Below are 27,802 nucleotides of genomic sequence, written 5' to 3'. Positions count from 1 at the left end.
TCTCAGGGTTTCAGCAGGAGTCAAGACATACACTATAGGCCGGTTTACAGTAACAATGTCGGGGCCGTTTTTGGCAGCCATGAAAAAAATTGGCTACCTAATGTCGTGGTTTGGGTTCATGTCTTGTTTTATTTTGTAGTTTAATTTCTCTCGTGTCCCTGGGGTAACTTCACTTCCTGTCTTCCCCTGTGATCGTCTGTGTCGATGATTGTTTCCACCTGTGTCCAATCACCTGCACCTCCCCTGTGTATTTAAGCCATGTGTCGCTCTGGTGCCTGGTGGCGAAATTGCATGTTACGGGTGTCTCGTCTTGTTGCCACGCCGGAACTCCGCATCCGAGTCCTCTCTCCTTGCCCTCACACCCGCCGTTGTGACACAGACAATTCACATACATTTTTTTTGCCTAAAATTACTAATATTTAGTTGGTTAGTAAAAACAAAGTCAGTGCACTTGTATCATTTCTACTGTCATGCTCTAGACGGATACTTCCCTACCCCAGTCATATCTGGCATGGGTTAGACAGCGGTTCACGTTTAGCGACGTACCCAACTTTTCAGAACAAAAACGCTCAACGTTTTGGTGTCGCCAAACCGTACTATACCCTCTTATTGCAGAGAAAGCCCTTGAGATTGTGACACCTTTTGTTACAATGTATCCTTGGGAGTAATCCCCTTCCAGGATGGTAGCGTGACACTTCCCAAGGTGAAGCTGTGCATTTCTGAAAGGCAACAGCAAAGGATTTGCAGTAAATATTTGAGTTATGTTTTAATGCGAGATTCAGGTTTTATTGGTTTCGTTTTACTGAAGCATTTTATTTTGTGCACTAATAAAATATATATCTATGTTCTGTTCAATAACAAAGGGTTAGATGAACGCGCTGATGAAGCTTGCAGAGTTCGGTAGCTCCATTAAGGTGAAGAACCACTGTCCGAATTGAATGAGCCGGTGAAGGGTGCTGGACCAAGGACCAGGAGGCTGAGGTTAAAGAATATGCCAGTGCTCGTCACAGACCGTATATGAGAAGTGGACGTAGTTATCGTTGCATCATGCATTAAAGCCTGGAGTTTGGCTAATTCCCCGTCGTCCTCTTGGATTAAGGCCGTTAAAACCATCGATAGGAGGTTTTTGTATATTGAAGGTCATACGCGTCGAACGCATTGTAAATCTGTTATGTTGTTCATTTGGTTCACATCTATCTAGGATTGCCAACTTCAATACAGAAAAATAAGGGATGCCTGCCGCGCACGCAAAAAGGAGGACACTATGCAGGTATTTTGTGAGGCTGTAAATCAGGGGTGTAAACTCATTTCAGGTTTGGGGGGGTGGCGCAGACATTATGGCCAACAAGTATTACCCAATCGGGCAGAATAGGATGAGTGACAGACTTGTCGAAATACAGACTTTTGTGAATGATCACTTAAACTTCCATCGCTGGCTTAATTTTCTATGAATTCCTCTCACAGATATTCGCTGTTGGGCCCCACTGCCCCCCCCCATCCTCTCTACCAACACCACAGCTTTAACATACTGTGTATGTGCAACATTGCATCAAGAACATGTAATAGTAAACACACAGCATTTTCATTATATTCACCTGTAGACATGGAAACGAAGCGGTACACCTGTGTCACTTAGGTTGCAATTATCTGATTAAACAGTAATGAATTTAGCCCAATACTAAACTATATATCAAATAATAAAAGCCGTAACACAAGATCAGGAGGTCTATCAACAGCTAGATTAAGGAAATTATCTGTACCCCATATCAACAGTGAAACAAGGGCATCTTTTTGGTAAATTCTGTCTGAAATAATGCAATTAAAACAAATTAGATCTAAAAATAAATATCCATGGAGATTTACATCATTTACGAAGAAAAGAACATAAACAAACCCCCCTCCCATTGACCAGTGCTTATCACCCAAAATACAGTGGGTGGTGCTCACTCCAGCCTAGGGTATTAACAACAGGTAACCCTACGTGTATGCAATATGTAAACCCCAGAGTATCTTACCTGGCCTCATTGACCTCACAAAAACACACAAGTAGGCTGTTACCAAATGCAATTTTATCACAAAACACTGCTCTTCGAACCAGGGGCCCAGCTCAACACAAAAGAGCCTTGCTCCCTGAAAACACACATGGACTATATGAAGGGGAATGGTTGATGGGAGATGTGGAACAGGTGTGGTGATTGGATGAGGGGGACCAGGTGTGCACATCTGTGAAGTGAGAGAATGGAAACAGAAAGGAGGAGACAAAACAACAACACAAACCAACAACACAAAAAAAGAACACAATATCTGTAGACCTATACACAGAGCACGGTACGTAACATATACCTACGGAAGCAGTAATAGGTAAGTTAGAAAAAATAATAATAATAGTCTCAGTTGTTTCCTTTAGTGGGTTTACAAATTAATAATCATCAAAAAAACAGGGTGGAAAACAGTTTTGCCAGGTTTAAACTGTTTTTATTCTGAAATGTTATCTTTTTGGCGACAGAAGGCAGAATTTTCTCTTTAAAAAAATAACATTTAACAACATGTATAAACATTCTAGATTATCATGGCAAAACCTTTTTTTACAGGGTCAGATCAACCGCAATATTGATAAATGCACACGCAGGGATGCACAGGTGGTGGCACGATGATGTGGTGGTTATCACTGTCGCCTCACGACAAAAAGATCCTGGGTTCAAACTCCACCAGTGCTCTTTCTTGTGTGGGGTCTGCAATGTTCTCCCTGTTTCTGCGTGGGTTCTTCTTGGGTGCTCCGGCTTCCCCCCCCACAGTCGAAAGACATGCTGTGGTGATTAGGTCAATTGGTGCCTCTAGGTGTGTGATTGGGAGTGTGAATGCTTTTGTGTCTCTGTGTCAGCGCTGCGATTGACTGACCAGTCCAGGGTGTCCCCAGTTTCCTGCCCCGATGTTGGCTGGGATTGTGCAGCTTTGAGAATGGATCGATGGACAAACCAGTTAAATGTAGACCCATAAACCTACAAATGCAGCCTATGTATACATATTTAAAATGACTTTAAATGTTTGGCAAAAATGCAGTTATTGTTATGACTAATAAGAATAATTATTTTGCCATTACGCTAAAAGAAATCATAAAATTGGGTTTTGTAGGTGAATTTGCTTGCATCAGCGCTTGTTTTCTGCATAAACGCTATGGTGGATGGGTAGCTTCTGGGGTTGGTGTAAAAGATTACGTCATTCCTGCACCACTCTTGTGTCATGTAAAGGGGGAACGGAATGGAAAGGAATGTCTGAGAAACGACTCAAACAGCTGCTTCAGCAAACTGTTCACGCACTGTGCTTAGCAATAGTCTTACAGTGCTTCAAACTTATTTCTAATACATTTATTTAAAACAAATATTTTGTGTGCGTCAGAAACATGTATTTCAGTCTTACTTTTAACATTGTCTTTTGGAAAATACATTTTGCTGAAAGTCATTTATATACTGTATGAATCACAAAATGCATTAATATTGATGCACATACACATGCTTTTAAATCATACACAGGAGAGGAAACATTTTTTCATTGCAGTGCTTCACTTTAAAATACTTTTAGTGTTTAAATAGAATAAATGACAACTACTATATATAACAGTTCCCAGAAAAGTTCCCTTACCATATGGGAACATTGTCTGGTATTGCAGTTTAAATGTACCGAGGTTAAGTCCTTCCTCCTGAAACAACACCGTGGCTCGGATGTAAACACTTAAATTGATTTAAAATCAAGTTTTTATTGAACACACAAAGCGATGAGCTGTACTCGTCTTGCAGTCCCTGACTTGCCACTTTGCCTTTCTCCACACCAGGACACACCTTTTGTTTCCCTTCCTCTTGGAATGGGAGGGTGTCTTTCTCCAGTTAGTGTAGCTGACTGGCTCACCACCCGCCCATTCCCAGCGTCCTCTGCCATCCCTGTCATTGAGGCCTTCAAAGTTAAGAGAACAAAACCCATCTGAGTAAAGTTGTAGAACCATGGAAAAATAAAAAAGAATGGTGTTGCAAGAAATGGCTCAAAGATACCCACCTATCCAAAACGGTTTTCTTTCACTAAAGTCCCAAAGCCAATCCATTTTGACTTTAGAAAGAACGCTTACTAATGTGCCTTTGTATCTGAAATCAATTGATAGTGGATATAGTTAATTCATCAAGAACATTCCCTATTCCTTAATGTGTCTGTTTTGTTTTATTATTTTGACAAAGAGTGTATACAAGCTCTGTGATAAACGTTACCTCTCTCTGCAGACCCTGTTAGCTGTGCTCCATGCAACCTTTTGTTCAGTGCTGAGGAAGTGACAGTAGCCACCATGAAAGGTCCAGCCCCGAGGACACATCTGAGCACTCACCATCTATGATCCAGGAGGAAATGGGCAGACATTTGTAGCTAAATGTGAATTATTGTATACTTATTTCAGAGGTCAATGTTTTTTTCAAGCAAAAGTATTTTTTTTACAAATATTTCACATGGAGATACTCATACTTACATCCTAGATCTACTACTTTTCTGTTCATTTTATTATAAAATATACATCATTCAAAAAGGACAGTATTGACGTTCAGCACTAAACATGATGATCCCTGTCAGTTCCCCCTCCTCAGACTTTCTTTCCGGGCTTGCCAGAGGTCGGTGTGAGGTTAAAGACAGCCTCTCCTGAATCTTCCCGAATTGACTTGCGTCGAGAGGTTGAAGACAACGTGCCCAACAAAATGGTGTTTTCCGTGTGAGGCTGTACCCAACACATACAAAGAAGCTAGTACATGCATACATACCTCATCAGTTGGGGCCCAGGGCTTCCAGGAGACACCGTCGCAGTGAAATAGCTGATTGGTGGTCTGGTGGAAATGCAGGAGTCCCATCAGTTGTGGTACACAGGGCTTTGGTATGGAGTTGGCTTCAGCCTACGAGGCAGGAAAATTCACAAGAAAATGTATTTAGTGTTGCTTTAACTGAAATGCAACACATTTTTCCACAATGACACACTCTAAAACACTGTAAATATGAGATAAATATGAGATTGGAACGTCGACTCGTAGAATACGCCACTTAATTTCCATTTGACCATAAATTGGACCATAATTTACTAAATGAACATCATGGTGTATTTAAGAAAACTTGAAACTAGAGATCGAGACCATAGAATCATGTTCACAATGTTTACTGAGGGAATAAATCAAGAGTTGAATGGTTGGCTCACTTCACTTATTTGAGCTCCCTGATGGCCATTAGAAAGACAGCCAGAGTTTGCCGGAGTAAGCAAGTTAACAAAATAAAGTGACACAAAATGGTTAAAACAATAGTTTTATAAGCTAAACTAACAAATTCATTATTCTCAGTTCATATATTCTTACTTACAAATTTTATTTTTGTTTGCAATGCAAGAAATTTGCGCTTTTTTTTGTTTGCATAATAAAGACACAAATCTACCTTCATACAGATGGCCCTGGTCCCAAAGTTGTGACAGTTACTCATTGCTGACCCTTTTTTAACCCCATGCAAAAGAAAATTCAGGAAACCCTTGTACTCACATGCCCTTTAGCCAGTGCTATTTTTTCTGGATTTGTTGAGATGTTTCTGTGATGCCCTGACTTTGACTTGGTAAGCACAGCTGGCCCCTGCTGTTGTGCTCCCCTGCTAACCACACGGATGTTTGCCTTTCTTTCCTTCCTCAACGGAGAGGTGTTGTCCTCTACTTGCATTTGCATGATTCCGTTATACTGTAATTAAAGGGACACCTCAAATGAAGACTCTTCTGACTTCATGGTCAGGTCAGTTATAACAGCTGCAACTGCTTACCGTGTAAACAATATCTGTTTCATTGTGAAAAACTGATGAAGGTGGAATCTGAAACCAAGGAAACAGTAGCAGTAGCGGTTTATACATAGTTTTAAGCTTCCTCAATGTAATGATGAGAAAGAAGAGGTACTTACAGACTTTGGGTTTCCCAAAACTTTAAGTTTATTTTTGGGGACATGTGCTCCAAGCCTGGAGTCTCCACGACTCCAGATCACTGATTCGGTGCCAAGGGGCAGCTTCTCTAGCTGAATGGAGCCATGTTGTGGGTACGTGTCTGACCAAACCTCTTTTGCCTGATCTTGGTTCAGCTTAGTCTGTCCTGTGGTGTTTAACAGTCCTATTAATTTTAGTTTTCTATCACAATAACAGGCCGGATCCATACAGTCCATCTATAGTGAGTGCCAAACAATACAAATATTTGTGGCCAGATGCCATGTAAAAAATAAATGCGAAGTGATTGAAGCTATACAAAGTATCTTATAAGATGTCAAATATGCAAAGCAGAGGATTATTTATACCGCTTCCTGAGTCCCTGATGGTGACCGGAGCCTTGTCGATGCTGCCGATCACTGTGCCTTCAGGGGAGACCAGCAGCACTTCAAACATTTCCACAGCTTCCTCAAGGTGATCCTGAATTAGCTGGATTTGCCAACTGCGCTTTGACACTCCTACAAAGACACAACATCGCAACCTTTTACAAGAGCTTGTGCAGGGCTAATGTATTGTGCCTTTGTAGGTTTTGTTCTTTTTGATTTCGCAGTACACCATAAATAACAAACAAGATATTTTTGTTAACAATAAACATGCAATATTACAGGACTTGAGAATGTTCAATCAAAACAACAACAAAATATAGACTTTGATGACATGGTAGTGAGAGATTATGTGTACGGTCCAAAGATGTCGTAATACCCCTACCAACCTAACTCACATGCTCATTCTTTGCTCTGTTATCTTACTGGTCTATGATCTGTAAAACCCTTTCTGAGGCTCTTAATATTGATCTTCAACCAAATGCAGCCTCATATGTGGTGTTTTGGTCGTCTTTACAGTAGTGCCTTAAAGCACAGACCAATCGCATTCGAGTTAAATCAACCCACGTGATACTACTTGTCTAATCGAGTCTTCTTCATCCTCTATTTAATCACACTAAGTAGTCACATTACGATCTTCCGGACTTTTGCTTCTAGAAATTTTCACATTTTAGTTGAAGACTCGTGTTGTAGACCCTTAATCACAAGGCATACAATAGATATTAATGTTTTTATAAATTTGGCTCTCCATCTGTTGGGTAGGAATAATTTGGGTGCTCTTGTTTCTATCGACTGGCCAATCCTATTCCCATTTTATTTTTGGGTAATCTGTGTTTGTATGATGTGTTGACTCTATACATCTACATGTGTATGTTATATACTGATGTATGGGTTTGTCTATGTGCAAAATGACGTCTGGCACGGTGTAATGAGGTGACCCCTTTTTTCTGTTTTTCTAGGTGGGTGTACCAGTGTTTTGCGGTCAAAGTACATGTTCAAATTATTCTGTCTGCCAATATACCTATATAAAAAAACTCTTCATGCGTAGAATTCCCCTGATGACATAACGAGGAATAATCTCAGACTCGACAAAGCTTCTCTAAAGTCACAGAAAACTTCTACGTGATACATAAAACAGAAAACATTTTTTGTAGAGTCAGTGAAATAAAAAAACATTCATCAGTGAAGACATACTGTACCTGGACCAAACTGAATGAGGGAAGAATAGCTAGTGACAAAGTCTTTTCCAGCTGATGCAGTCCCTTCCTTCACCTATGATTAAAAAAAACATAACACATCAGATGACTGATGAGTACAATAATTGTTTCAAGGGAGTTGGAGTAGTTAATAAAAACAAATGGCTAGCAGACCTTAATAGTGACATATGAAGACTCTGCTAGGTTTCCTCTTCGGATGATGTCAAGCGAGAAGGCTCCCTGCTCCTCACACACAGAGTACTCGGGCTGAGACAGCTCCACGCTGGACCAGCTGAACTCAAGTCTGCAAAAGGTACGATCAAGCACAGTGAAGACTACATTGTGATTCAAAAGGTGTCATGGAAATCAGTGTTATTCTTACAGGTGAGAGGGCCCCGTGTTGCCTAGAGGGTCAGACACTGTGAACTCCAGGCTGTCTGAGAGAGACTTCCCATCTGGGTTGATGATGTAGGCAATAGTTCTCCTGTGCAGCTCCATCTGAGTGAAGCGCTGTGATACAAAACCACCTGCAAGCGAAAACACAAGCTTACTTTTTTTTTTCATTAAGATAAGTTAAGCTGTGATTCAGATAGAAATGAAAGATATTTCCCAACCTGTAGTCATGTGTTCTAGGTAACCAAAGTAGGGCTGTCGAACAATGCAGAATATCAGCTCCTCTTCTTTGCTATTGCTGTCTTGGGCCTTCAGCTCTCGAGATGAAATCAAGATCCCGTGTCGACCGTCTCCAAGAGGCTCTGCTTGCCAAAGAGGAAGCAGCTTCACCACCTCTGGACATGACCTATCCAAAGGCTTGATCTGAAAAACATATGGTTTGTGAATGAAGCAGTTTGATTTACATTGATTATCAACATGAATATCATTGACAAATGGAAATACGTGCCAGAGCCCATATGAAGAAAACAAATGTTACTATTTTTCTCTGATATATCAGGGTTAGGGTTATGGAAGTAAATTTGTGTCATCAGATTTTGAAAGAAAAAGGTGATTAGATTTCTAGCACTGAATATTTATGCATTGAAATTATGTATCTGAATGTTTTTCAACGTTAAAATATTCAACTGCAAAAAATTCAACCGCAACATCCGGGAACCCAAGGAAGAGCAATCGATTCTAGATTCAAGATCAGGATCAGCGTGCGTGAAGCAAAAGGAGCGAGCACCCGATACAACGTGGGCTTGTCGGCAGCATGGTGACGGATTGTAGCCATGTCCAATAATAACGGGCTTTTACTCTCCTTTATGCCTCCAGTGTGGTTTGTTTCTGTAATAGACAGCTGACATTTGTACATTAACAGACTGTATTGGACATGAACCCTTAAGCAAGTTAAACGAGAAACGAGGTCAGGATACGCCTTTTCATCTAGTTTTGAATTCATTTAATGATGTTGAGATCCTTTGACAATCTGTTAGGAGTAACTGGTGAAGTTTTTGTGCCAGATCCAAGTTTAAAAGGGATGTACGTCTGAATGTGAATATTTTAACGATGAAAAACATTCAGATACGTAATTTCAATGCAGAAATATTCAGTGCTAGAAATTAACTATTTTTCTTTCAAAATCTGATGACACAGATTTACTTCCATAAAAAGCCACACACAGCTGAAAAGTTGATACCTTGAAGAACCGTACATTTCTTTCCTTGCTACAATACAATTACATTTAGTTTTGAAGAGTTTAACTCCTTTTCAGATTTATAAGGTAACAGTTCTGTAGAGTTTCAATGTCAAAGTATTTAAAGCATTCGAGTGGAAATGAGATTTAAAACATATTCTTATATTTGCTTTGAAGTTGCGTTTTTTAGAAATGTTTTTAGAAAATGTTCTATATTTTAGCACATAGCATTATAGCGTATGACCATATTGGGTGCAGAAAATGATAGTGAACATTCAATTTGATAATACTTTTAATATGGAAAAAAGGAATTCACACATGTGGATCATACTCCTTTTTTCCATTGGCTCATTGACCTGGGATCCACAGAGAATATAACTTAACCTATAACCAGCTGAGGTAGTTTGAGAACAAGACCCCGATAAACACCTACCTGGATTGTGAAGAACACAGGTTCCGTGTATAGCTGCCCATCCAGCAGCATACCCCGTTTGGTGCTGTCAGCGGCGGTAAAGGCGAATCGGTCAATCTGCGACGCCCCCCCATCATGTTTGTAGGTTACCTCCAGTTTGTCTACGTCTCTCTGGGTAAAGTTGGAGCCAATAGTTAGTCTGCTACCTCCTAAAAGCAGCCTGCCATACTGTGGAGGCTGGAGGAGGACAAAGGTTAGGGCGCTGGGTGGAGTGTCGGGGTCAGACAACCCCAGGCAACCTGGACCCAGAACCATGGAGGAGCCTTGTGGTACTGAGAGGCCTTTGTTTGAGGACAGAGACGGCAGGATGCGGTCCACCATTTCAACTGCGATCTCAAAGCTTCCGTTTCGGCTGTTTTTACCATTACTCACAACAAACCTGGCAAAACAAAACAGACTACATGTTAGGATTCGGAACCGATGTGATCCCTGAATAAACCAATTATGAATCAAATATTCTTTACTATACAGATAGTGTTTCAAAATGTGCTCACAGCAGCTGTACTGATTAATAGACTCATGTAAACCAGACAAAGAGATTGAGCTAGACCAAAAAACACATATTTTCTTTTTAAACCCATCGTGCTTGTTTCAAGGTTTGGCCATTTTTTTTCGGTTAATGTCCCGTCAAAGCTGACAAGCAGACGTACATCATCACATTTAAGAAACTGTAAAAGGGTCTTTTGCCAGTGACTACTTTTTTTCCAGTCTGCTTTCATAAGCCCCAAGTTTAGTTTTCTTGAGGTATAAATTTGCCATTGCAAGTTCCATATACTGTTAGGGGAGTTTCACTGTCAATGGGAAATGGCAAGCGCATTTACAACAAGAAGTCAAACAGAGTAGTGTAAAAGCAACTTACATTGACGACATAAGGAAGGCCGAGCAGAGTCGAAAATACACGAGGGCAAAGGGCAAAATTACAATATAATTGTAATATCACGAAGAGAGGGGCAGAAAATGCCCCCATAATTTCCTCCAACAATAATTACAATTTAGTTAACTTGTGAAAAACATCGTAGCCGTAATGACCTGGTCCATTTGCTATGACTGATGTTGCGTCTGCGGGACGACTCAAACGTTCTTAAAAAAATAATAATTTACGCTTGCCTCCTAATCAGACCTGTGAGTGCGCAGAGAGCAAATTCAGTCTCAACCATCCAAAAATGGAAGATAAGATTAGCTTGGGATGAAGGAAAACCACAAGAGAACCACCCGCATTTTTTGCAGATTCTGTTAATGTTAATGCTGTGTAATTTAGTCAGCGTTGCAACCAAGTCTGAATTTGTAACTCTTACCCGTAGAACTATTGCGACATAAGAGGAAATAATAATGGGAATTCAAGATCTCGACAGCTTCCGGACTCACTGAAAGGTTTCCGTGGGTGTGGTGGCTCGCTTGTCGTGTATGTACGCCACGAGGTTGGCTGCTATGTCCATCTGGCTGAAGGTAGTGATTGCCAGTCCAGGATGCTTGATGTACTCTACGTGTCCGTGAGCCGTGGGCTTAACAATGACATACACAAGGTCCTCTGGCGATTCCGTGCCATCTGTGGCCAACAGCACGTCCGTCGTGAGAAGCACACGGTCCCCACGGCTGACGTTTGCCGTCTTCACAAACAAGGCAATGTTTCCTGGAAGTCACAGTTGAGGAGATATTTTAAAGCTCCGTTAAAACTCAAACTTCATACATTACAAGTAACGGGAGACAGAGGGCAGGGCAGTCACATCACAAGTGAATCTAACCTATGACTAATGAATGAGTGAATTCCTGTACCTTTTTCCACATCTTTGACAGAGATGTGGAAGTGCTGTGGGGGAGATTGATTCTTTCCATCCGACAAGTAGAAGGTAAAGAAGTCTTGTGTGTCAGCACTGTGCAGGTGTGTGTTCACATAGCGCAGAAGGTTCATGTCCACCATCTGTTGGGTACAGTTCCTCCGCACTGACAGTGTCCTCCATTCCGGACCTTCCTGAGACAGGAGCATAAACCCGCACGGTGTGAAAATTTGAATTTGAACTCGATTTGAAAAATATTCCCATCAGAATACATGACAGAAACATGATACAAATGTTGCGGTGATCCAACTCCTCAATTCAACACTTTTCTGACAAATCGTAAAAAAAAAAAAAAAGTTTCTATCAATTTAGAATACCTGTCGTTACCAGTGACATCTTTCACAATATGAAAAGTCATCTATCTTTAATAAGGCTGTCAAAATGTATGCGTTAATTTGTTGGTGATTATTGTACGATGTGATTATTGTAATATCTAAATGCAGAGGAACACCCCTGTTTTCCAACTTCCTGGATAAATGACAGCCGTCAGATGATGGAGAGATGAAAGCACAGCAAACTGCACAAGAGCCGCAGGAAGAGTCGCTTGTTCAACATGTTCTACCAGGAGTTCTGCCTTGGAGATAAATGTGTGTAGTTTTGTGTTAAAAAAATACAATACAAATACAATTAGTTGTATAAAATACATGTGTTTTTAAAGTGTTTACTTGTTACTTGATTACTACTACTAGATTTAGTCTTTAGTGGTTAAAAAAAACCTTTAATCGCTAAATTTTCCTACGCTACCTCTCTAAGCGTATCAGGGCAACAGATTTAAAAAATGTTGAACGAGCAACTGTCCTTGTGCACTTTGCTCTCAACTCTCCATCATTAGACTAGTCTCTAGTTCCCGGCTGTATGTCGTGCCGCTGCAAAAAGCTCTCTCCATGTTCCAACTACCGTCTTTGCTCTAATTGTCTTCAGCTAGCAACCGGTTTGTTTCCAGAGTCAACGTTGTTTACTTCCGGTCTTCTACAGGAAGTAAACAGCCATACGTTAACTGCGTTAAAAAATGTGGTCCTATTAATCTCGGTCGTGTTAGTTGCATAGATTAACACATTTATGTTGACAGCCCTAATACAAATACAATATTACATTTCTCCTTATATATGATAAATAGTAACGGTAATGCAGCAGTGCCCCCCATGATAACCTACACATTCCCCCTTTACACTGTTACATTGACAAGGGAAATAATACCATAATATTGAGTTTCTCTTTAACATTTGATGACACTACACCAACCTTCAGCTGAAGTAGTCCTTGGGTGGGTGTACTGTCAAATATGTACATGACGCATGAAGAAGGAGTGTCACTGTCCTGTGCAAAGAGAGCAACGCTGGAAATAAGCCTGCCTTGTCCCCGTTCCACCTCCAGGCCATTGTTCCTGAGGGACAGCAGATGGAGACATTGTTGCTGCTTGAGGAGGCTCCTCAAAGCAATGATGTGAGAACTCTGCTTAAGCGAGAGCTGTAGTGAAAATGTTACCTGATGACGCGAGGCTCTTCGTCGTTGACTGGCAGCACTTTAACCATCACTTTTCTTTGGAGTCGGTGCCTGCCATCAGTCACCTGAATGGTGAAACTGTCCTCTTCATTCTCTGAGTCATCGTGCATGTACATCAGATCCATACCTAAACGCAAATGATGATGACAGATAGATTATTATTATTAATTATCTATATGATGATGATTCCAACAGGGGGGCAGGATTTGGTTTGGACAATTCACCCTCGACCAGCTAATGGTTCCATCAGCAACTCTTTTGCTTTTGTATTACTTCTCAGGCTACCTACTTTAGAGAATATCAGAGGTCCAGGTCAAATCTCTCAGAAGGGTGTGACTTAGCAAAAGTTGCAATTACTATTCCAACTGCTACTTGAGAACGATGTGCCACATATTTATCAACCAACATGTTTTCTAAAAGACATGTTCTGCCCCCGCGACTCTTCATTGTGAACACTCTGCCTCCATGTGATGACTAATCTAGGGCTGCAAGGTGTTTGTGCACAACTATTGAACGGCGGCATAGCCGAAAATAGTAAGTTATCTTTTATTTTGACCTTCTACTGCATCTCTCGACATATATTGATAGTGCACTTGAGTAGCACAGGTGCTGTGTCCAAAATGATGTAGCTTTAAGTAAGACAATATCCTAAATGATGTTTGGTTTGTTTAACAAGACAACGCAGCTAAGATAATTAGCTTAAATGAATATAGCATTTTTGTTTATAACCTGACAGATGAGTTGAGTGGCAGTTTCCAGGAGGAACATTTAAATATCATCTTTTTCAAAGTACAATAATGCAGCATTAGCACAAGGGCTCAGACAGCAGCTAGACAGAGATGAAGTGCAACCCATAGCAGATTGATAATCAGTGACCTGGACGACCCATTTGTTGTACATTTCAGTCCAATGAGTAAGCAAGGCTTTAGCACTGCCTTGTAAGAAGTACCATCCGAGAGATCTGTCATTGTGAAGTCCACCACACGGGAACGTGCATCGGCCTCTCGTCTCTTGTTGGCTGACTTTTCACTGCCATGGATGACGATGCTGCCGTGCTGCGGGGCTTTGACCACATTGAAGACCAAGCTGTCCTTGGGGACATCCAGATCCACCGCATGTAAAACTGAGGAGTCCAGCTGTTTCATTTCTCCTTCTCGCACCTCATCACAGAAGGAAGCCAATGAACACAGGAGCAACATGGTCTAATCAGTAGCGAGATGGACCACAAAAAAAAAAACTTACTGTGATGTTCTGAGCCACGAACTGTGGGATCTCGTCGTTCGTTGGGTTTATGATAATGTAGAAGGGGACATGTGCAGAACTGTGTTTACCGTCTGATACACAGAGCATGAACTGGTCAGCTGTCGGCTCCATCCTCTGGTGTCTGGACTGCACGTAGTTCACATGCCCGTCAATGAGGTCTTTGTACAAAAAGGAAGCTGGGGAAGGGAAGGTTAAACAAAAAAAACACATTAAATGGTATTTGGCTTTCCCTTTTTGAAGATAATACATATAACTTTTTTTAAATCTGAAAAATTCTTCAACCGGGAGAAAATAGGAAGAAACTTTAGAACGGCTCTATCAGGATGGACAGAAGGCAATAGATGTTACGTTTACAGAATAAACAACGTAAAATTGATATCATAGTGCTTACCAATGCTTATGCCTGTATTACTTTTTTCAAACCCTGGACTTGGCAGGACATTTTCGATGTAGCCAAACTGGGGCGATGAAATGAGACTGAACACCAGTTCGTCCAGAACTGTGTCCAGGTCAGAGGCCTTCAAATGAGATGCAGTCATGGGGGCAGACCCACCTTCATCCACTGTAAAGATGTCTTCTACAAAGAAAAACAAGCACAAATCATGGTCAAACATCACAGTTTAATAACCCCTTCAACTGATAAGATGATGAACCACATGAACATAGGTTAGGCAATTCTTGGGCTTCTAGAAGTGGTCTTCTAGTCTCAAACTAATTGTGATATTATATAAAGGTAACACAATTCATTTTTTATGGGGGGGATCATAAATGACCCCAGAACAACATCTAATGAACTGTTGGCCTCACTGGCCTTAGTTAATGCCAGAGTTTAAGACTCATCTCACATTTACCAAAAAATAATCTTGATGATCCTTTACGACTTAATAATAACAGTTATAACAATAACAATCTTGCGCAACAGTTAGTTGCCATGTAAGTTTTTCAGTGGCGATCCCCAAATTTAGACTGGAAACGCAGCAAAAGACTGGTTTCGATAAGAAATGCGATGTTTCCAATGCGTGTGCATAGCAACAGACACACGTACGTTGACTATTTTCTTTAAGTCTACTTTTAAGGGGTCATCAATTTAGTGTATTAATAAGACACCATTTGAGTTTGAAATGTCCCACCTGTTGTTAGTGAAGGTGGCTGGTTATCAATTGGAAACACAGTGATCTGGAGGTCATAAACCGGCAGACTCTTTCGCAGCAGCTGCGTCTTGTCTCCGGTCTGGGTGGGATTTTGTTCACCACAGCATGAAGCAGAGTTTTCTGTTTCTCCATCAGATATAACAAAGGTGATGGTGTCATGGCGAGGAGTGAGTCCAATCTCCAGTCCTAAAACCAGAAGCATAACAAGAATGTTATCAACTGGGTATGTATTTACTTACTTGTTATATATTTGTTTATCTCTACAAGATATTTATATATCCAAGAAATATCTCCAGCTCTGTATTATATTTAAGTATTTTGTATCAAAATACATCATGAAAATGCACTCCATTATATAAAAATGGTATGCAATTAAAGAAAGAGCTAACTTGGGTTTCAATATGGCTCCTTAAAGGTGGAAGGAGATATAAAGTACAGATATTGTGTTTACTGCAGCTGTTGAACGTTGAAGGGAGCTCACAAAAGGTCAATGATGCTGGGTGGTATCAAACACTTTAAGCACCACAACGTGCTGCCTACCTGTGTGTTTGTAGGTTATGATCCTTGCAGTGATGTCAGCCTGGATGAAACGATCCACCACGACGGAGTCTCGGCAAACGACGCCATGATGTGGCTGCCGGGCGATCAGGAAGGTCAGGCTGCTGTTGTCGCTGTCTGCGTCAGCAGCAAAGATGTACTCTGATGTAATGACAATTTCCTGCCCTTCTGCACAGCTGAGAACCGGTTTCAGACCATCCAGCAACACTGGGACCTCGTCATTGATGGGCAACACCTGGAGATGACATGCAAATCAATACAAGTTTAAACATCAATATTTCAAGTTTTACTTTCCTTATTTCAGACAAAAAAGAGCTGTAAACACACTTCTGTTACCTTCACTTGCAGGAAAAAATTGACTGGATTGGAGCCATCTGTTGCTGTGAATTCAATGTGGTCCTCTACAGTTTCTGAGCCGTCGTGATTGTACCTGATTTGACAAAAGTCAGACAAGATCAAGATTTGTTGAGGGATTAACAACATTTGTAATATCTATTGAAGTCTGGACGGTTTGGACCACGCATTACAGTAATAGGATTATATGGTTTTTGTTTTGGTAAGCATTTTCCTATAAGGCAGACACAGAGCAATGCTGCAGTGATTGGATTCCTGGTTCTCTCAATCTAAAAAGTCCAATATTATGTTTTCTTTTAGCTCTGTTTTGCTTTCCTCCAACTCTATGTTTTTGTTTACACAATGTCAGAGGACTATATTAATTTCTGTGCCACATGAAACAACTAAAGCAGAATGTCTGACCTAACTTTGAGGCTTTTCAGGTCGTTCACAGTGAAAGCCTGGCCTGGTCTAAGCGGGAGATTGCCAAGCTGCAGAGCTCCATGCTGCGGTTCTCGCTGAAGTGCCACCTGCAGCTTGCTTTCTACAGAGTCCACGTCTGATACCAACAAGTGCTCAGGGCCAAGCCGGCAATGGCCTCCTTCATCTACAGTTGGAGGGTTGGTAATGACCTGAAACAGAAGATACCCGCACTTTACATGCATGTATACAGACGGAGCATTGTGGCTCGATGAAGAGCAGGATTGTCCTCCAATCAAAGAGTTGGCGGTTTGATTCTGATTCTAGTGTCCATCATCAGTTTGTCCGTGGGTAACACACTAATGTGAACGTTGCTCCAGTAGCTGTGGCTATGTGGTGTAAAGTAACTGATGTGCAGGTGTTACTGTGTATGGTAGCTCCTGTCATCAGTGTGTGAACGCGTGTGAATGGTGACATGTAGTGTTCAAGTTCATTGAGTGGAAGACTAGACAAGCACGTTACAAGCAGAGTGTATTTACCATTTACATCCAAACGCAGGTAACAATACACTACGATAAAACTTTAATTTCCACCTGTGGCGGCTGGTTGTCCACTGGCACCACAGTGATGTTAAAGCAGATCCCAGAGACTGTTTTGCCCAGGTAGTTGGTTACAGAGAGAACAAACTGGATGTACTGGGGATAAGGGCCGATGTCCATGACTGGAGGCATGTAGGCTATTTTCATGAAGTTCACCGCATGCTAGAAAAAAAAACATAAAATAAAAAAAGGACATCTTATTTCTTTAGATAGTCTCAATTAATTGAGCCATAATGTTTTCTTTAATAAAAAGTGCAAAGAGTCACCTGTGTAAAGAGCCTCAGCACCGGTGCATTGGGGTCTTTGTTGAATTTAGGAATGCTGTCGACTAAGAACAACCTCCCGGCATCTGGCCTGCTGCTCATGAAGACAACAATACAAAATTCAGGCTGAATAGTTTCCCCCTGATGTGCACTGTTCTCTGAGGGTGAGGATACACTAACCTGTGCGGACCAGCGTAAAAAGGCGGAGTCGTGACCGTATATGTAAGCTCACTGTCTGGAGACTCGGGGTCTTCAAAGTGAAGCTGTTGACGTGTTATGTGGACCACTTCTGTTTCTTTGATCACAAGACACCGACTAGAGCCAGGGACCTCTTTAGGTGGTTGGTCTGGAGCAGGCTCTATGTGCACCACCACAACCTACACCACAAGTATATGGATGACTCCATTTGAAATCATATTCAAAAATATCATTTCTTTGCAAAGCACAAGCGTCTTATCCCAGACAATGGACTTTTTTTTACCATGCCATCAACATAGCTCAAAGAATTTTTCCTTTACTTTGTTTCATGATTGAATATCTCTATAAATATTATATGAATTATGATTGAATTCTATGTTGATGAATTTGACTATCCGCTCTGGCAGTAAAATTATGGAGGGGTTGAAATAAAAAGGTGATTGAATTTCTAGCACTGAATATTTATGCATTGAAATTAGGTACCTGAATGTTTTTCAACATTAAAACACCGCAAAAAATCACTGTTAAAATATTCAGCCGCCAAAGATGTGTGTACGTGGCAGGCCACTGACAAGTGGCTATAACAGCCAGAGAAAATCACTCATGTCTTTAGCTAGCTAGTTAGCCTTTGTGACTAGTTCTCATTTTTGTATTGTATAAAATGCATTTAAACTTTAGAGATGTGTTGCTGTTACCCACTTGGGGCTCTGACAGGTTGGGGGGGTCATGGAAATCAGACAGCACCACTTCAAAGGAGTCATCAAACACTTTTTCTTGGTGTCGATAATAAACCATGGACCGGGAGAGGTCCCTCTGCAGAAAGTGGCTGACACGATAACCTGGGTTAAACCAACAGAGACACGACATTATCTGATTAATAAATGAAACAAACTCCATGTCGGGTGCAATAAGATAATAAAATCGATCCAACTGACCTGTGTGTCCTGACGTTGGGATTTTTATGACCTCCCCTCCCCGTGGGGGTCGGGTGATGTTAAAGAGGATGTAGTCGTCGCTGGAGTCCATGTCTGAAGCTTGCAGGGTGGAGCCTCTCAGTAAAGCCATCTGGCCCTCAGACACCTCCAGCACCATATTGGTGATGAGGACCGGAGGGCTGTCGTCCTTCGGCAGGATCTTAATGGGGAACTTGTGTCGTGTCTGATGGTAGCCGTCAGTAATGCGGAAGATGATGTGGTCTTTGGTGGAGTCGCTGTCGTCGTGGTGATAGCGAACAACGCCCGCTTTGATGTCATTGACAGTGAACATAAAGCCCTTTCCCCCTGGATTAAGAAACAAAGATGAAAATGTACAATAATCAAAAATACTTTATTACTTTGCAGTGAAATATTTAACATAACTAGAAAATGCATTTCCTGCTGAATAATGCTGAGAAGAATGAAAAATGTATTTTTTTCAGTTTTAGAAGTACTACTAGAGAAAACTAGAAAGGGGATGAAAGGAGAGAGAGGGGTAGAAATACAGAGAGAGAGGGAAAGAGACAGAGTGAGTAAGTAATTAAGAGTGAGGAAGGGGGGTAGTTGAAGTAGTTAAAGTATTATTAGCACTACTCTTAATACTATAAAAGTACTGTAAGTTGCAGTGTCACTACTACTGGTAGGAATAATATTTTTAATACTACTAGTATTAGTTGAATTTTAATATTAATACCAGTTCACCAGTACGAGTAATATTAGTAGTATTAAAAGTAATTTCAGTATTAATACCAGTGGAAATACAAGAAGTACTACTAGAAGTACTAGCAATTTTAGTAGTGGTTGTAGTACTATTTGAAAGAGCAAAGTATTCACTGGAACAGCTTTATCCTGAGCTTCATGGTTAAATTACAGATAATCATTGCAGCTTTTATTTTGAAATGATGGTAGTGGGTGAGGAGGGTGGGGGGAGGTTTGAGAGACAGAATATTTGTTATTCAAACTCAGGTTATTAATTGATTGGCCTCATCAAACATTACAGTAAGAATTCCCTGCATTGGGGGTTTGTTTTGAAATGATGAGTGTTCTGATGTGTCAGATCGGTTCATTTGTTACTGATGAAGAAATAAATCAATATAACACACAAAATAATGTTCAGACTTTGTGAATCGCCTCAAATGAAATCACTAACAGCCCTATAGTACTATAAAACATGGAGAAACCGAACCAGACCAGACCAGGCAGTGTGTGGAGTTTTACATTAATAAGAGTGTGGAAAACTCCTCTAGAGGACGACTTTGTGCAGACAAACTACAGGAGTCAGAATCAGAATTTTTGTCTAGGTCCAGCTCTGGTTGGTCGATTCATGCCTTTCAACCACTTTTTGTGATTGTCACTCTGTTCACCAGCAGGTGTTCTGTCTCTACCTCTGACAGTGAGCCGTCCATGCTGCAGGCCGTCCACTGTGATGATGCGAACAGCAGCCAGGTTGTCGTTGTCAACAATCTGTAGCTGCTCCCAACGTATTGGCCGAGACTGTCCTTCCAACAGACTGAGGCCTAATGGACAAATTGTTACAAAAACGCCAATACTTGGTAATATTGTACATGCAAAGACTAGTTCTTAAAGATAGCAGAAAGACGTGAGAGTTCACAATTACAATGCTGTGCCCAGTTTACAGTATACAGAACGTATACTCTATATGAATATAAAAATGTAAACCTAAAATAAGATTAGGAGCTAAGGAGATCCATTGAGCTGTTGTGACATCTGTCTATAGTGTTTTCCAACAACCGATTATTGTTCCAGTACATTTTTTTGAAACAACTTATTACATAAACAACTCAACTGCTCACATGTGTTTGTAAAAGCGTTGTGCCTTTGCATTGTGATGATAGCATACCCATGTTCCAGGAAACCCTCGGTGCATTTGTGTCTGCATTTCTTACAGACATGTGAACAGTCATTGGCGGGCTCTTCTCAAAGAAAAAATCATGAACCTCAAATTCCATCTGTATGGAAAGATGAAAACGACTTTCAGAGACCATTGACAAGACCAAAGAATGAAAGTAAGAAGAGTAAGTGTTACCTCGTAATTCCTGCGTTGGGTGTGTGATGAGTTCGGAGGTTGATACCCGATGAGCATTTCATTGAGATCAAGCCATGTAAATGAAGAAATTGGACGGGTTTGATCGGACAGATGGGCGATGAAGCCATTCACGGGTGGTTTGGTGATGTTGAAAACCAAAAGTTGTTTGGGAGTTTCCTCGTCTTCAGTGTCCAGTACAGCAGTGGAGAGTGGAGTAAGGATGAACTGGTCCACTTCAAGGATAAACATGGACATGAAGGATGGTTTGGGAGGTTGGTTGGGCAAAGCACCAACTAAATGAACTGGAATCCAGGCCTGTTCAGACTACACGGAAAAAACAATATAATTAAAATTAAACGTGTATTGGGCAAATTATTGATTTCATTTATTTCTAATATTTCATTAAAAAAGCAGCCGCTAGGAGTTTTAAAAACATTGAGAAAATACAAACAGAAAAAGTTTTTGGCATTCTAACTACAGTGCTAGTTAGGAAATTACTAATGACAAATACACAATTTTTAGTATTAAAGAAATAAAATAAAAAATGTTGGCAATAAAACAGCTACAAACCTGATATGTGCTGCCACTCCGAGTGTCCTTGAGATCCAGTCTGATTGCGATGTAGTCTATGTCTGGAGATGGAGGATCTATGTACTGATACTTTAGCCCCATCAAAAGGAAGTCATCACAGGGAATTTTGGTGGACTTCATTAGCTTCAGACCTTTCAGGCAGTCTTCAGATTTACACATTGCTGTGGCTTTATTATCTGAATAATTACACGAGCATAGAGAGAGATTAGAGATACTTGTTTTATTATCTCACCTTCTGATTTTGACATTTAGGTAAAGGCAGACTCAACTGGTTCCATGTTTACTCTACCGTGAGAAAACAGTTTGTTGAAGCTTAACCAAGCCATCTCTTTAGATCTCAGCTGCCACACAGTTCCTTTCTTGATCCTTTACATATAAATAGCCTAATCTTCCTAATCAGGGAACTCTTTAATTGCAGATTTGCAGGTAACATCATTTTGTGTGAATCAGATTCTGAGGCCCATTGTCATTTCTCTTCTGATACTTTCCAGTGACATGCTGCTTATTACAGATATGCATTGAATGCAGATAAGACAACACACGTCTTTTCTTAACACATCCTTATACCCAGCCAATGAAACAGGTTAATAACTCCAAAAACACCATGAATGGTGCACTTTGTGACTTTTAATTAATGTTATACAACTAGAGAGTAATGTAGGGGCTTTTGGTGCAATACATTAAAAATCAATGCATGAAAATCCCCTTTTAATCGTTAAACGTTATTAACTAATTATAACACTGCTACTATTTCTGGTTCAAATCTGTTGTTCTTTTTGTGTTATGTATGCATTTATACAGGGATGTTCTCTGTCAGACATGCTGCCTATTAGGTTACCAAGCTGTTGGCGTAGGTGGATGAAGCTCTCTGGCTCGTCCCCTCTTTTCATAGCTTTCTCTGGCTCTCCGGTGACCAGCTGGCCATGGGCGGGCAGGTGGGTGTCATGGCTACTCAAATGGACACTACACTCCAGACTAGATCTCTCCTCATAATGGAAGGACACCACATTGCCATCCACGGCATCCGAGAAGCCGTAGAATTCACGAACCTTCAGGGATTTGGGTCCCAGCTTTATTATGCTGCATTCAGGTTCCATAATTTCCACATGGAGAAAAAACATCTCCATGTATGTCTCTGTCTCTGTGAACCTGTTAAGAAAAAAACAAGATGATCATACTGACATACCAGCAAATTGTAAAGAAAAAATAAAGCATGTTATGCATTTGAAGTACATTGCAGTGTTTTACCTGTATAGTCGAAGCGCGACAGTGTCCTCATTTAACAACGGACATCCGTTGTGGATGTACTTTACCTCATCAGTCCGATAGTGGCAATCAAATACCTACAAAAGAAATGGTCAAAGGCATGAGTGAGGTTGCATTAGGGTGCAGAACTCTTTGAACATTGGCTTGATAACTTCATTGTTGTTTTTAGTACTGAAGAGTATTTTGGAAATATCTTATATCTCCTGCATATGCATAATATGATTTGACATTGCTTTATGAAATATTAGAATCTTATGAGAAGTCTAGAACACAAATTATCATAGATATGGATTTCCAGATTTGTTGAAATAACACACACATGGACTCTGTGACTGGAGACAGTCGGACTGGATAGGTGTTTCTCGGTGACACCGGAGGGTCAACAAATGGTATATTGGGACTCAAGTCCCTCATGCTTTCTGTAGGGATGACACCACATAATGATTTTGTACGACACATGTTGTTCAGCATCTTTCTCTGAATTGAAACAACAGGGTCATTTTGGACTGAGCATTCATGGACCTCGAGCTGGAGCAAACTGCTCTGCGAAAGTTTGGGGTCCATCAATTGAGAAATGTATTCTTATTTAACAACCTCTATATTTGACTAAAAGCACTATATTATAACTAAAAGAATCCTGAAGTTCTTGGTCAAGGCCTAAAGATTTTAATGACAGTACACATGGTAAAAGGTTGTAAAAGGATTCCTCCCTTACCTGAGGCAAGACTTTACCCACTCGTTGAGTTATGGGTTCATTTAACACCACCTCCACCTTGCATGCGTCCTTCTGACGGGGAATATGGAACTGCAGGTCACCTTCCTGGAGGTAGACTGACTGACCTCGTTTCACCGTTACACCATTGTTGACTTTTATGAGGGAACTGTGTGATGAGCAGGTTATTACCACCAGAAGCAGTGGAAGCCTGATCCACACCAGTGCTTGACCACGTGAGCCCATCGCTTTCATGCACAGGCAAATGTTTTCAAGGGCTGGATCCAAATGAAAGCTTTCAGAAACACACTCCAGTTGAATAATTAAGAAATCCAAGATGGTTTTTTTGCAAAAGGAGCTTGATTTTGCTCTGTTGGTAGGATTTCATTGTGGCATGAATTTCCGAGCCTTTACCATTTAGCCATGACCAGTCGGGCGCTGTAAAGAAATGAAACAAATTTCAATATTTTGCGCTTAACACAACATACACAAACAAGTGAAGAGAACGTGAACCACCCTAGAATTTGCGGGAACAAAATGAGAAGGTCTAAAGATAGTGTATGTCAAAGCAATATGAGCTGCATTGGTTGATTTGAACATTTGAATTTCCAGAAGCATTACTTTCAGATTAATCAAACATAGTAATGATGATGATACGTCAACTAGTTGATGGACTGTGATAAATTATTAGACCAGAACTGTGGTGGAATCTAAGTGGTAGCCATGAGAGGAGTTATTTGAACTTTGTAAATGAAAAGGAAAGGTGCTTCATTGCTTCCTTTTACACCAGGAACACTGGATCATCTTTTCCACAGTAGACTTCCCCCCAACATCACAGCAACATTACACACTATTTGTGCTCAGCTTGCTCAGGAAATGTGTTCATTACAAACCGGGCTTTCCTCAAGGCCAAACACGCTCTGTGTAGTAATTACGCAATGTAACATTATAAACTTTACACCTTTATGGAGTCACCCCCCCATACAGGCCTTTCCACTGCTGGATACTTCTTTTTTTCTTCTGGAGTTACCATACTAGTCCTACAATGTCTTTAATATAATCTACATGAGCCTGGAACTGCTCCCCTTCTTTTAAAATCCTATCCTGGCTCTTAGTACTTCATTTTTCTTGTCATCTAGACAGATCAATACCGTTTCAACTTATCTCACCCAATACCCCACTGAAAGTATGTGGTGTAGCTCTTCGTAATTGAAAACAAACCTCAGATGTCATCTGGCAACATTCCTTCAACACTTCTCTGGGACACCTACCAGGGACCTCACACAGCAAGCACCTCAAACAGAGGAGCACCTTATAATCAGCTCTTGCATTGAGGAACATGTTATAGCTTGTCCCTCTGAACAATGCTTGTCTTTAGAGGGCTGGCAAGATCCTGTTCAAGGAGCTGAGAGCAAATGCAGGGTATCAAATGGTCACAACCCCCTCTCCCAGGTAGCGTAGAGTTGCATCTGTGTCCGCCAGGGATGGGGACTTGAACATGGGCTCATGTCCAATTTACGTCTCACACAGGGAATGTTCTTGAACTAACAAAGAGTGACTTGTGAGCATATCTGGGTTTGGGAGACTGACTGTACGCGTACAGTAGTTCATAGGCTGTCATTACTTGGGAACCTATTCTTAAACAACACCAATTTTGACTGTTAACTGTTATCACTGTTTCCCCTACCATTAAATATGTGTGTCTTTGTGCATGCGTCATAGCTTGATCCTCCAATGCAATAGAGGGACATCTTATATATAGTTACATTTTCCAACTTTGGTATCGTTTCAACATGACAATGCTGTTGTGTGGAAGAACCGGTTTGGTTTGCATGGTTGCTAGTTGGTTCCTGACCTCAACCCAACATTTTGGGATGAGCTGTAATACCGTTGAGAGCCAAGCTTGATAACATAATATCAATATTGGACCACACTCCTGCTGTAGTGTTTTTTTAATTCCACAATAAAATCTAATTTCAAATAAACATTCAGTCGAAGGAAAAATGTATTCTTCTTTGTGAGTACTGAGAAGTAGAGCAAACCACAGCTGAGTGGGGATCACATTTTAGCAGATAACACTTGATCTGGCATTGTTACATACGAAATGACTTCATGTCACTGATATGATTAAAATGCCGCAGAGGCCTCACTCATCTGATTTGAAAAACCCACTGATTGATTTGAGTCCCGTTAGCGAGGCTGGAGACTTGAGGTGAGCGTGCTGGGAAATGTTCTAACGTTAAGCTGCCTGGATCATCCTCAGGGTTCTGACCCTGTTTGCAGTTGATCCTTTTCCTGTTTTGGCAGAGCTTCACATTACAGTCACTATAGAATCTAATGTCAATAAGATGCATCTATGAAAGCTGTCCAATTTCCTGACTGGTTGTGTATTTAAGTCCTTGATGGGCAAAGGCCCTTGAATTAACCTCACATGTTTTCTTTACTGCCATGTCATTTGGGGGAGTTCCACATCTGTTGACAGTCAGAACCAGCAGTTCTACTGACAGGCTTGACTTACATTCCCCTAAACTCTTAGTGCATAGTACAACATGCACTCCCTAATCCAGAGAGTAAAACAAACATCTGTGTTGTTGCACTACTCTCCCAACTCATTCCCACCCTTCTTATTGAGGCACTCCACATGTTTTACACATAAATATTAGCTAACCAAAAACCCTGTAGTGCAGAACCAAGCAGAACCAAGAGGTTGGAACAAGTTAAGAAAGGATTCAAAATATTAATAATATAATAATAGCCTTTGGATTTTTACTGCTTTATCTCCAGGCAGCAAAATCCACCTCTCACGAGTGAAGCCAAGGCAAAGGTGCCTTTAACCTGCATTCTCTCTAGAGACCAGCAGGGGGGAAATCTTCTGGCCCCATAGATCTCTATGAGAAAATGACTTGACTTCTCTCTTGATATATTCCCTCAGTGAAAATTGTAAATACGAGTTTATGTTCTCAATTTTCTTCAATACAGCATGATGTTCATTTAGTACATCTAGATCCATTTAGAGTCAAGGGCGGGTACACACGCTGATTGACAGGCTGTTACCAGAGCCGTATATATGGAGCATATACGCCAGTCCTCAGCATCCACATTTGGTCACTTGCTCTCACTGTTTGCCAAACAAGGTGACAATGACCAAAATGCTAAACTTGAGGACAAAAGGCCTCTGTCAACAAACCAATAGATGACATCAAGACGGCTACGTCTTTTTCCTGTTTATACATTCTGCACGGTAGCCTCTACCATTGGTAGGCTGTGTTATCAGTGTAGGGAGCATCATTGGGTTAAGTCACACAGGGTTAAGTATGCATAGCATACAACTATACATTTTAACATTGAGTAAAATTTTGGCCATTTTTTTTCAAAAAAAGAGTGGGGGACAACACATTCGCTTTGACTATAAGAACATGTGCTGTCTGTTTACACTAAAGCGCAAGCTAGGGATAATAATCAATAGTTATTAAGATCTAATAACATCTCATGATTACATCGTCAGTAACGCTTCCATTCCTCTGGAAAAGCCCATTCTTTTCCCAAAACAAAAAAGTAATGATCAAAAAACACACTGTGGTGAGGGAATGCGATTCGTCATGTAACAAGTGGGTGTATGCCACAGCTGGGAATGTCTGTTCCATCTATTCACAGTTCTTTCTTCTCATCTTAATAATGACAGGGTCCCTAGCAGCCAGCAATTTTCAAAGAAATACAAGCCATTGGGGAAAAGGAAGGAATTCTCCTGAAAACATGATAACATGATAACACTCAGCTGCCGTCCAGTATCTAAGAAGTTTCCACAACTTCCTAACTGCCAAAAACTAATGAGACGATTGCGTGAAAGTGTGTTTTGCAGTTTAAAAATGAATATTCTATTAAATACACAATCATAGAAAACCAAATTCCATTATATGTATATCTGGCTGTGTCGTTAAATGACATCTACTGCAGTTGTGAATAATGCAGCTGAGGCCGATTTATAACTTGATGAGGTACAAATGAGAGGAAATAAGTAAAGAGTTCATAAACCAGCCATCGGGTAGAAAATCCCACAAAAAAGGAGGATGAGGAAGAAATGACAGTGAGAATTCTTATTTTGTTCCCGAAGAGGAAAAGTCTCCAGCAGAGATCACACACAAAGACATGCCCTTACCTGATCGCACCACATCTGTCCCTTTGTCCTCTTTCTTACCTGTCTGCTCTCCTCTGCTTCCAACTGCAACTCCCTCCTTGACAGGATCCGGCTGGCTCCTCAGAAACTCCACCCACAAGAGAGCAGGAGATGAGTAGTGGGGAAAGAGGGAGGGACAGAGGCTGACTGTGGTATGCCGTGGGATCCGAAAAACCAAGAGACAAACACTGCTATCTCTGAGATCAAAGTATTGTCCAAAGAGCCCCCTGGTTTAAGGAGCAACTTTGTCATTAGTTAACAGAAAGGGGC

At 40.9% G+C, this 27,802-nt stretch overlaps 1 protein-coding gene across 1 annotated transcript; it reads right to left on the bottom strand.

The window, feature by feature from the left end:
- Positions 1-1,969: 1,969 nt before the first annotated feature.
- Positions 1,970-27,566, bottom strand: frem1a (Fras1 related extracellular matrix 1a). The gene is made up of 37 exons (XM_037480515.2): positions 27,515-27,566; positions 23,362-23,796; positions 22,629-22,723; positions 22,219-22,529; positions 21,360-21,556; positions 20,790-21,113; positions 20,604-20,712; positions 20,128-20,259; positions 18,704-19,048; positions 18,468-18,607; positions 17,751-17,947; positions 17,574-17,664; positions 17,302-17,469; positions 16,712-16,920; positions 16,292-16,385; positions 15,938-16,190; positions 15,377-15,583; positions 14,638-14,823; positions 14,226-14,422; positions 13,933-14,143; positions 12,966-13,110; positions 12,723-12,864; positions 11,419-11,614; positions 11,011-11,275; positions 9,607-10,024; positions 8,158-8,359; positions 7,926-8,070; positions 7,718-7,847; positions 7,547-7,619; positions 6,333-6,482; positions 5,949-6,133; positions 5,815-5,862; positions 5,547-5,735; positions 4,791-4,919; positions 4,254-4,369; positions 4,048-4,133; positions 1,970-3,948 (listed from the first exon to the last, which is right to left on the bottom strand). Exons 2-37 carry the CDS (start codon positions 23,611-23,613, stop codon positions 3,746-3,748), a joined length of 6,540 nt encoding a protein of 2,179 aa, XP_037336412.2. The 5' UTR covers positions 23,614-23,796; positions 27,515-27,566; the 3' UTR covers positions 1,970-3,745.
- Between the last annotated feature and the right edge of the window lie 236 nt (positions 27,567-27,802).

This window comes from Pungitius pungitius, chromosome 1 (genome assembly GCF_949316345.1).
Source record: "Pungitius pungitius chromosome 1, fPunPun2.1, whole genome shotgun sequence".
NCBI classification, from domain to species: Eukaryota; Metazoa; Chordata; class Actinopteri; order Perciformes; family Gasterosteidae; genus Pungitius; species Pungitius pungitius.
The sequence above is the reverse complement of the archived record's forward strand: the minus strand, read 5'-3'. Positions and strand labels throughout refer to the sequence as shown.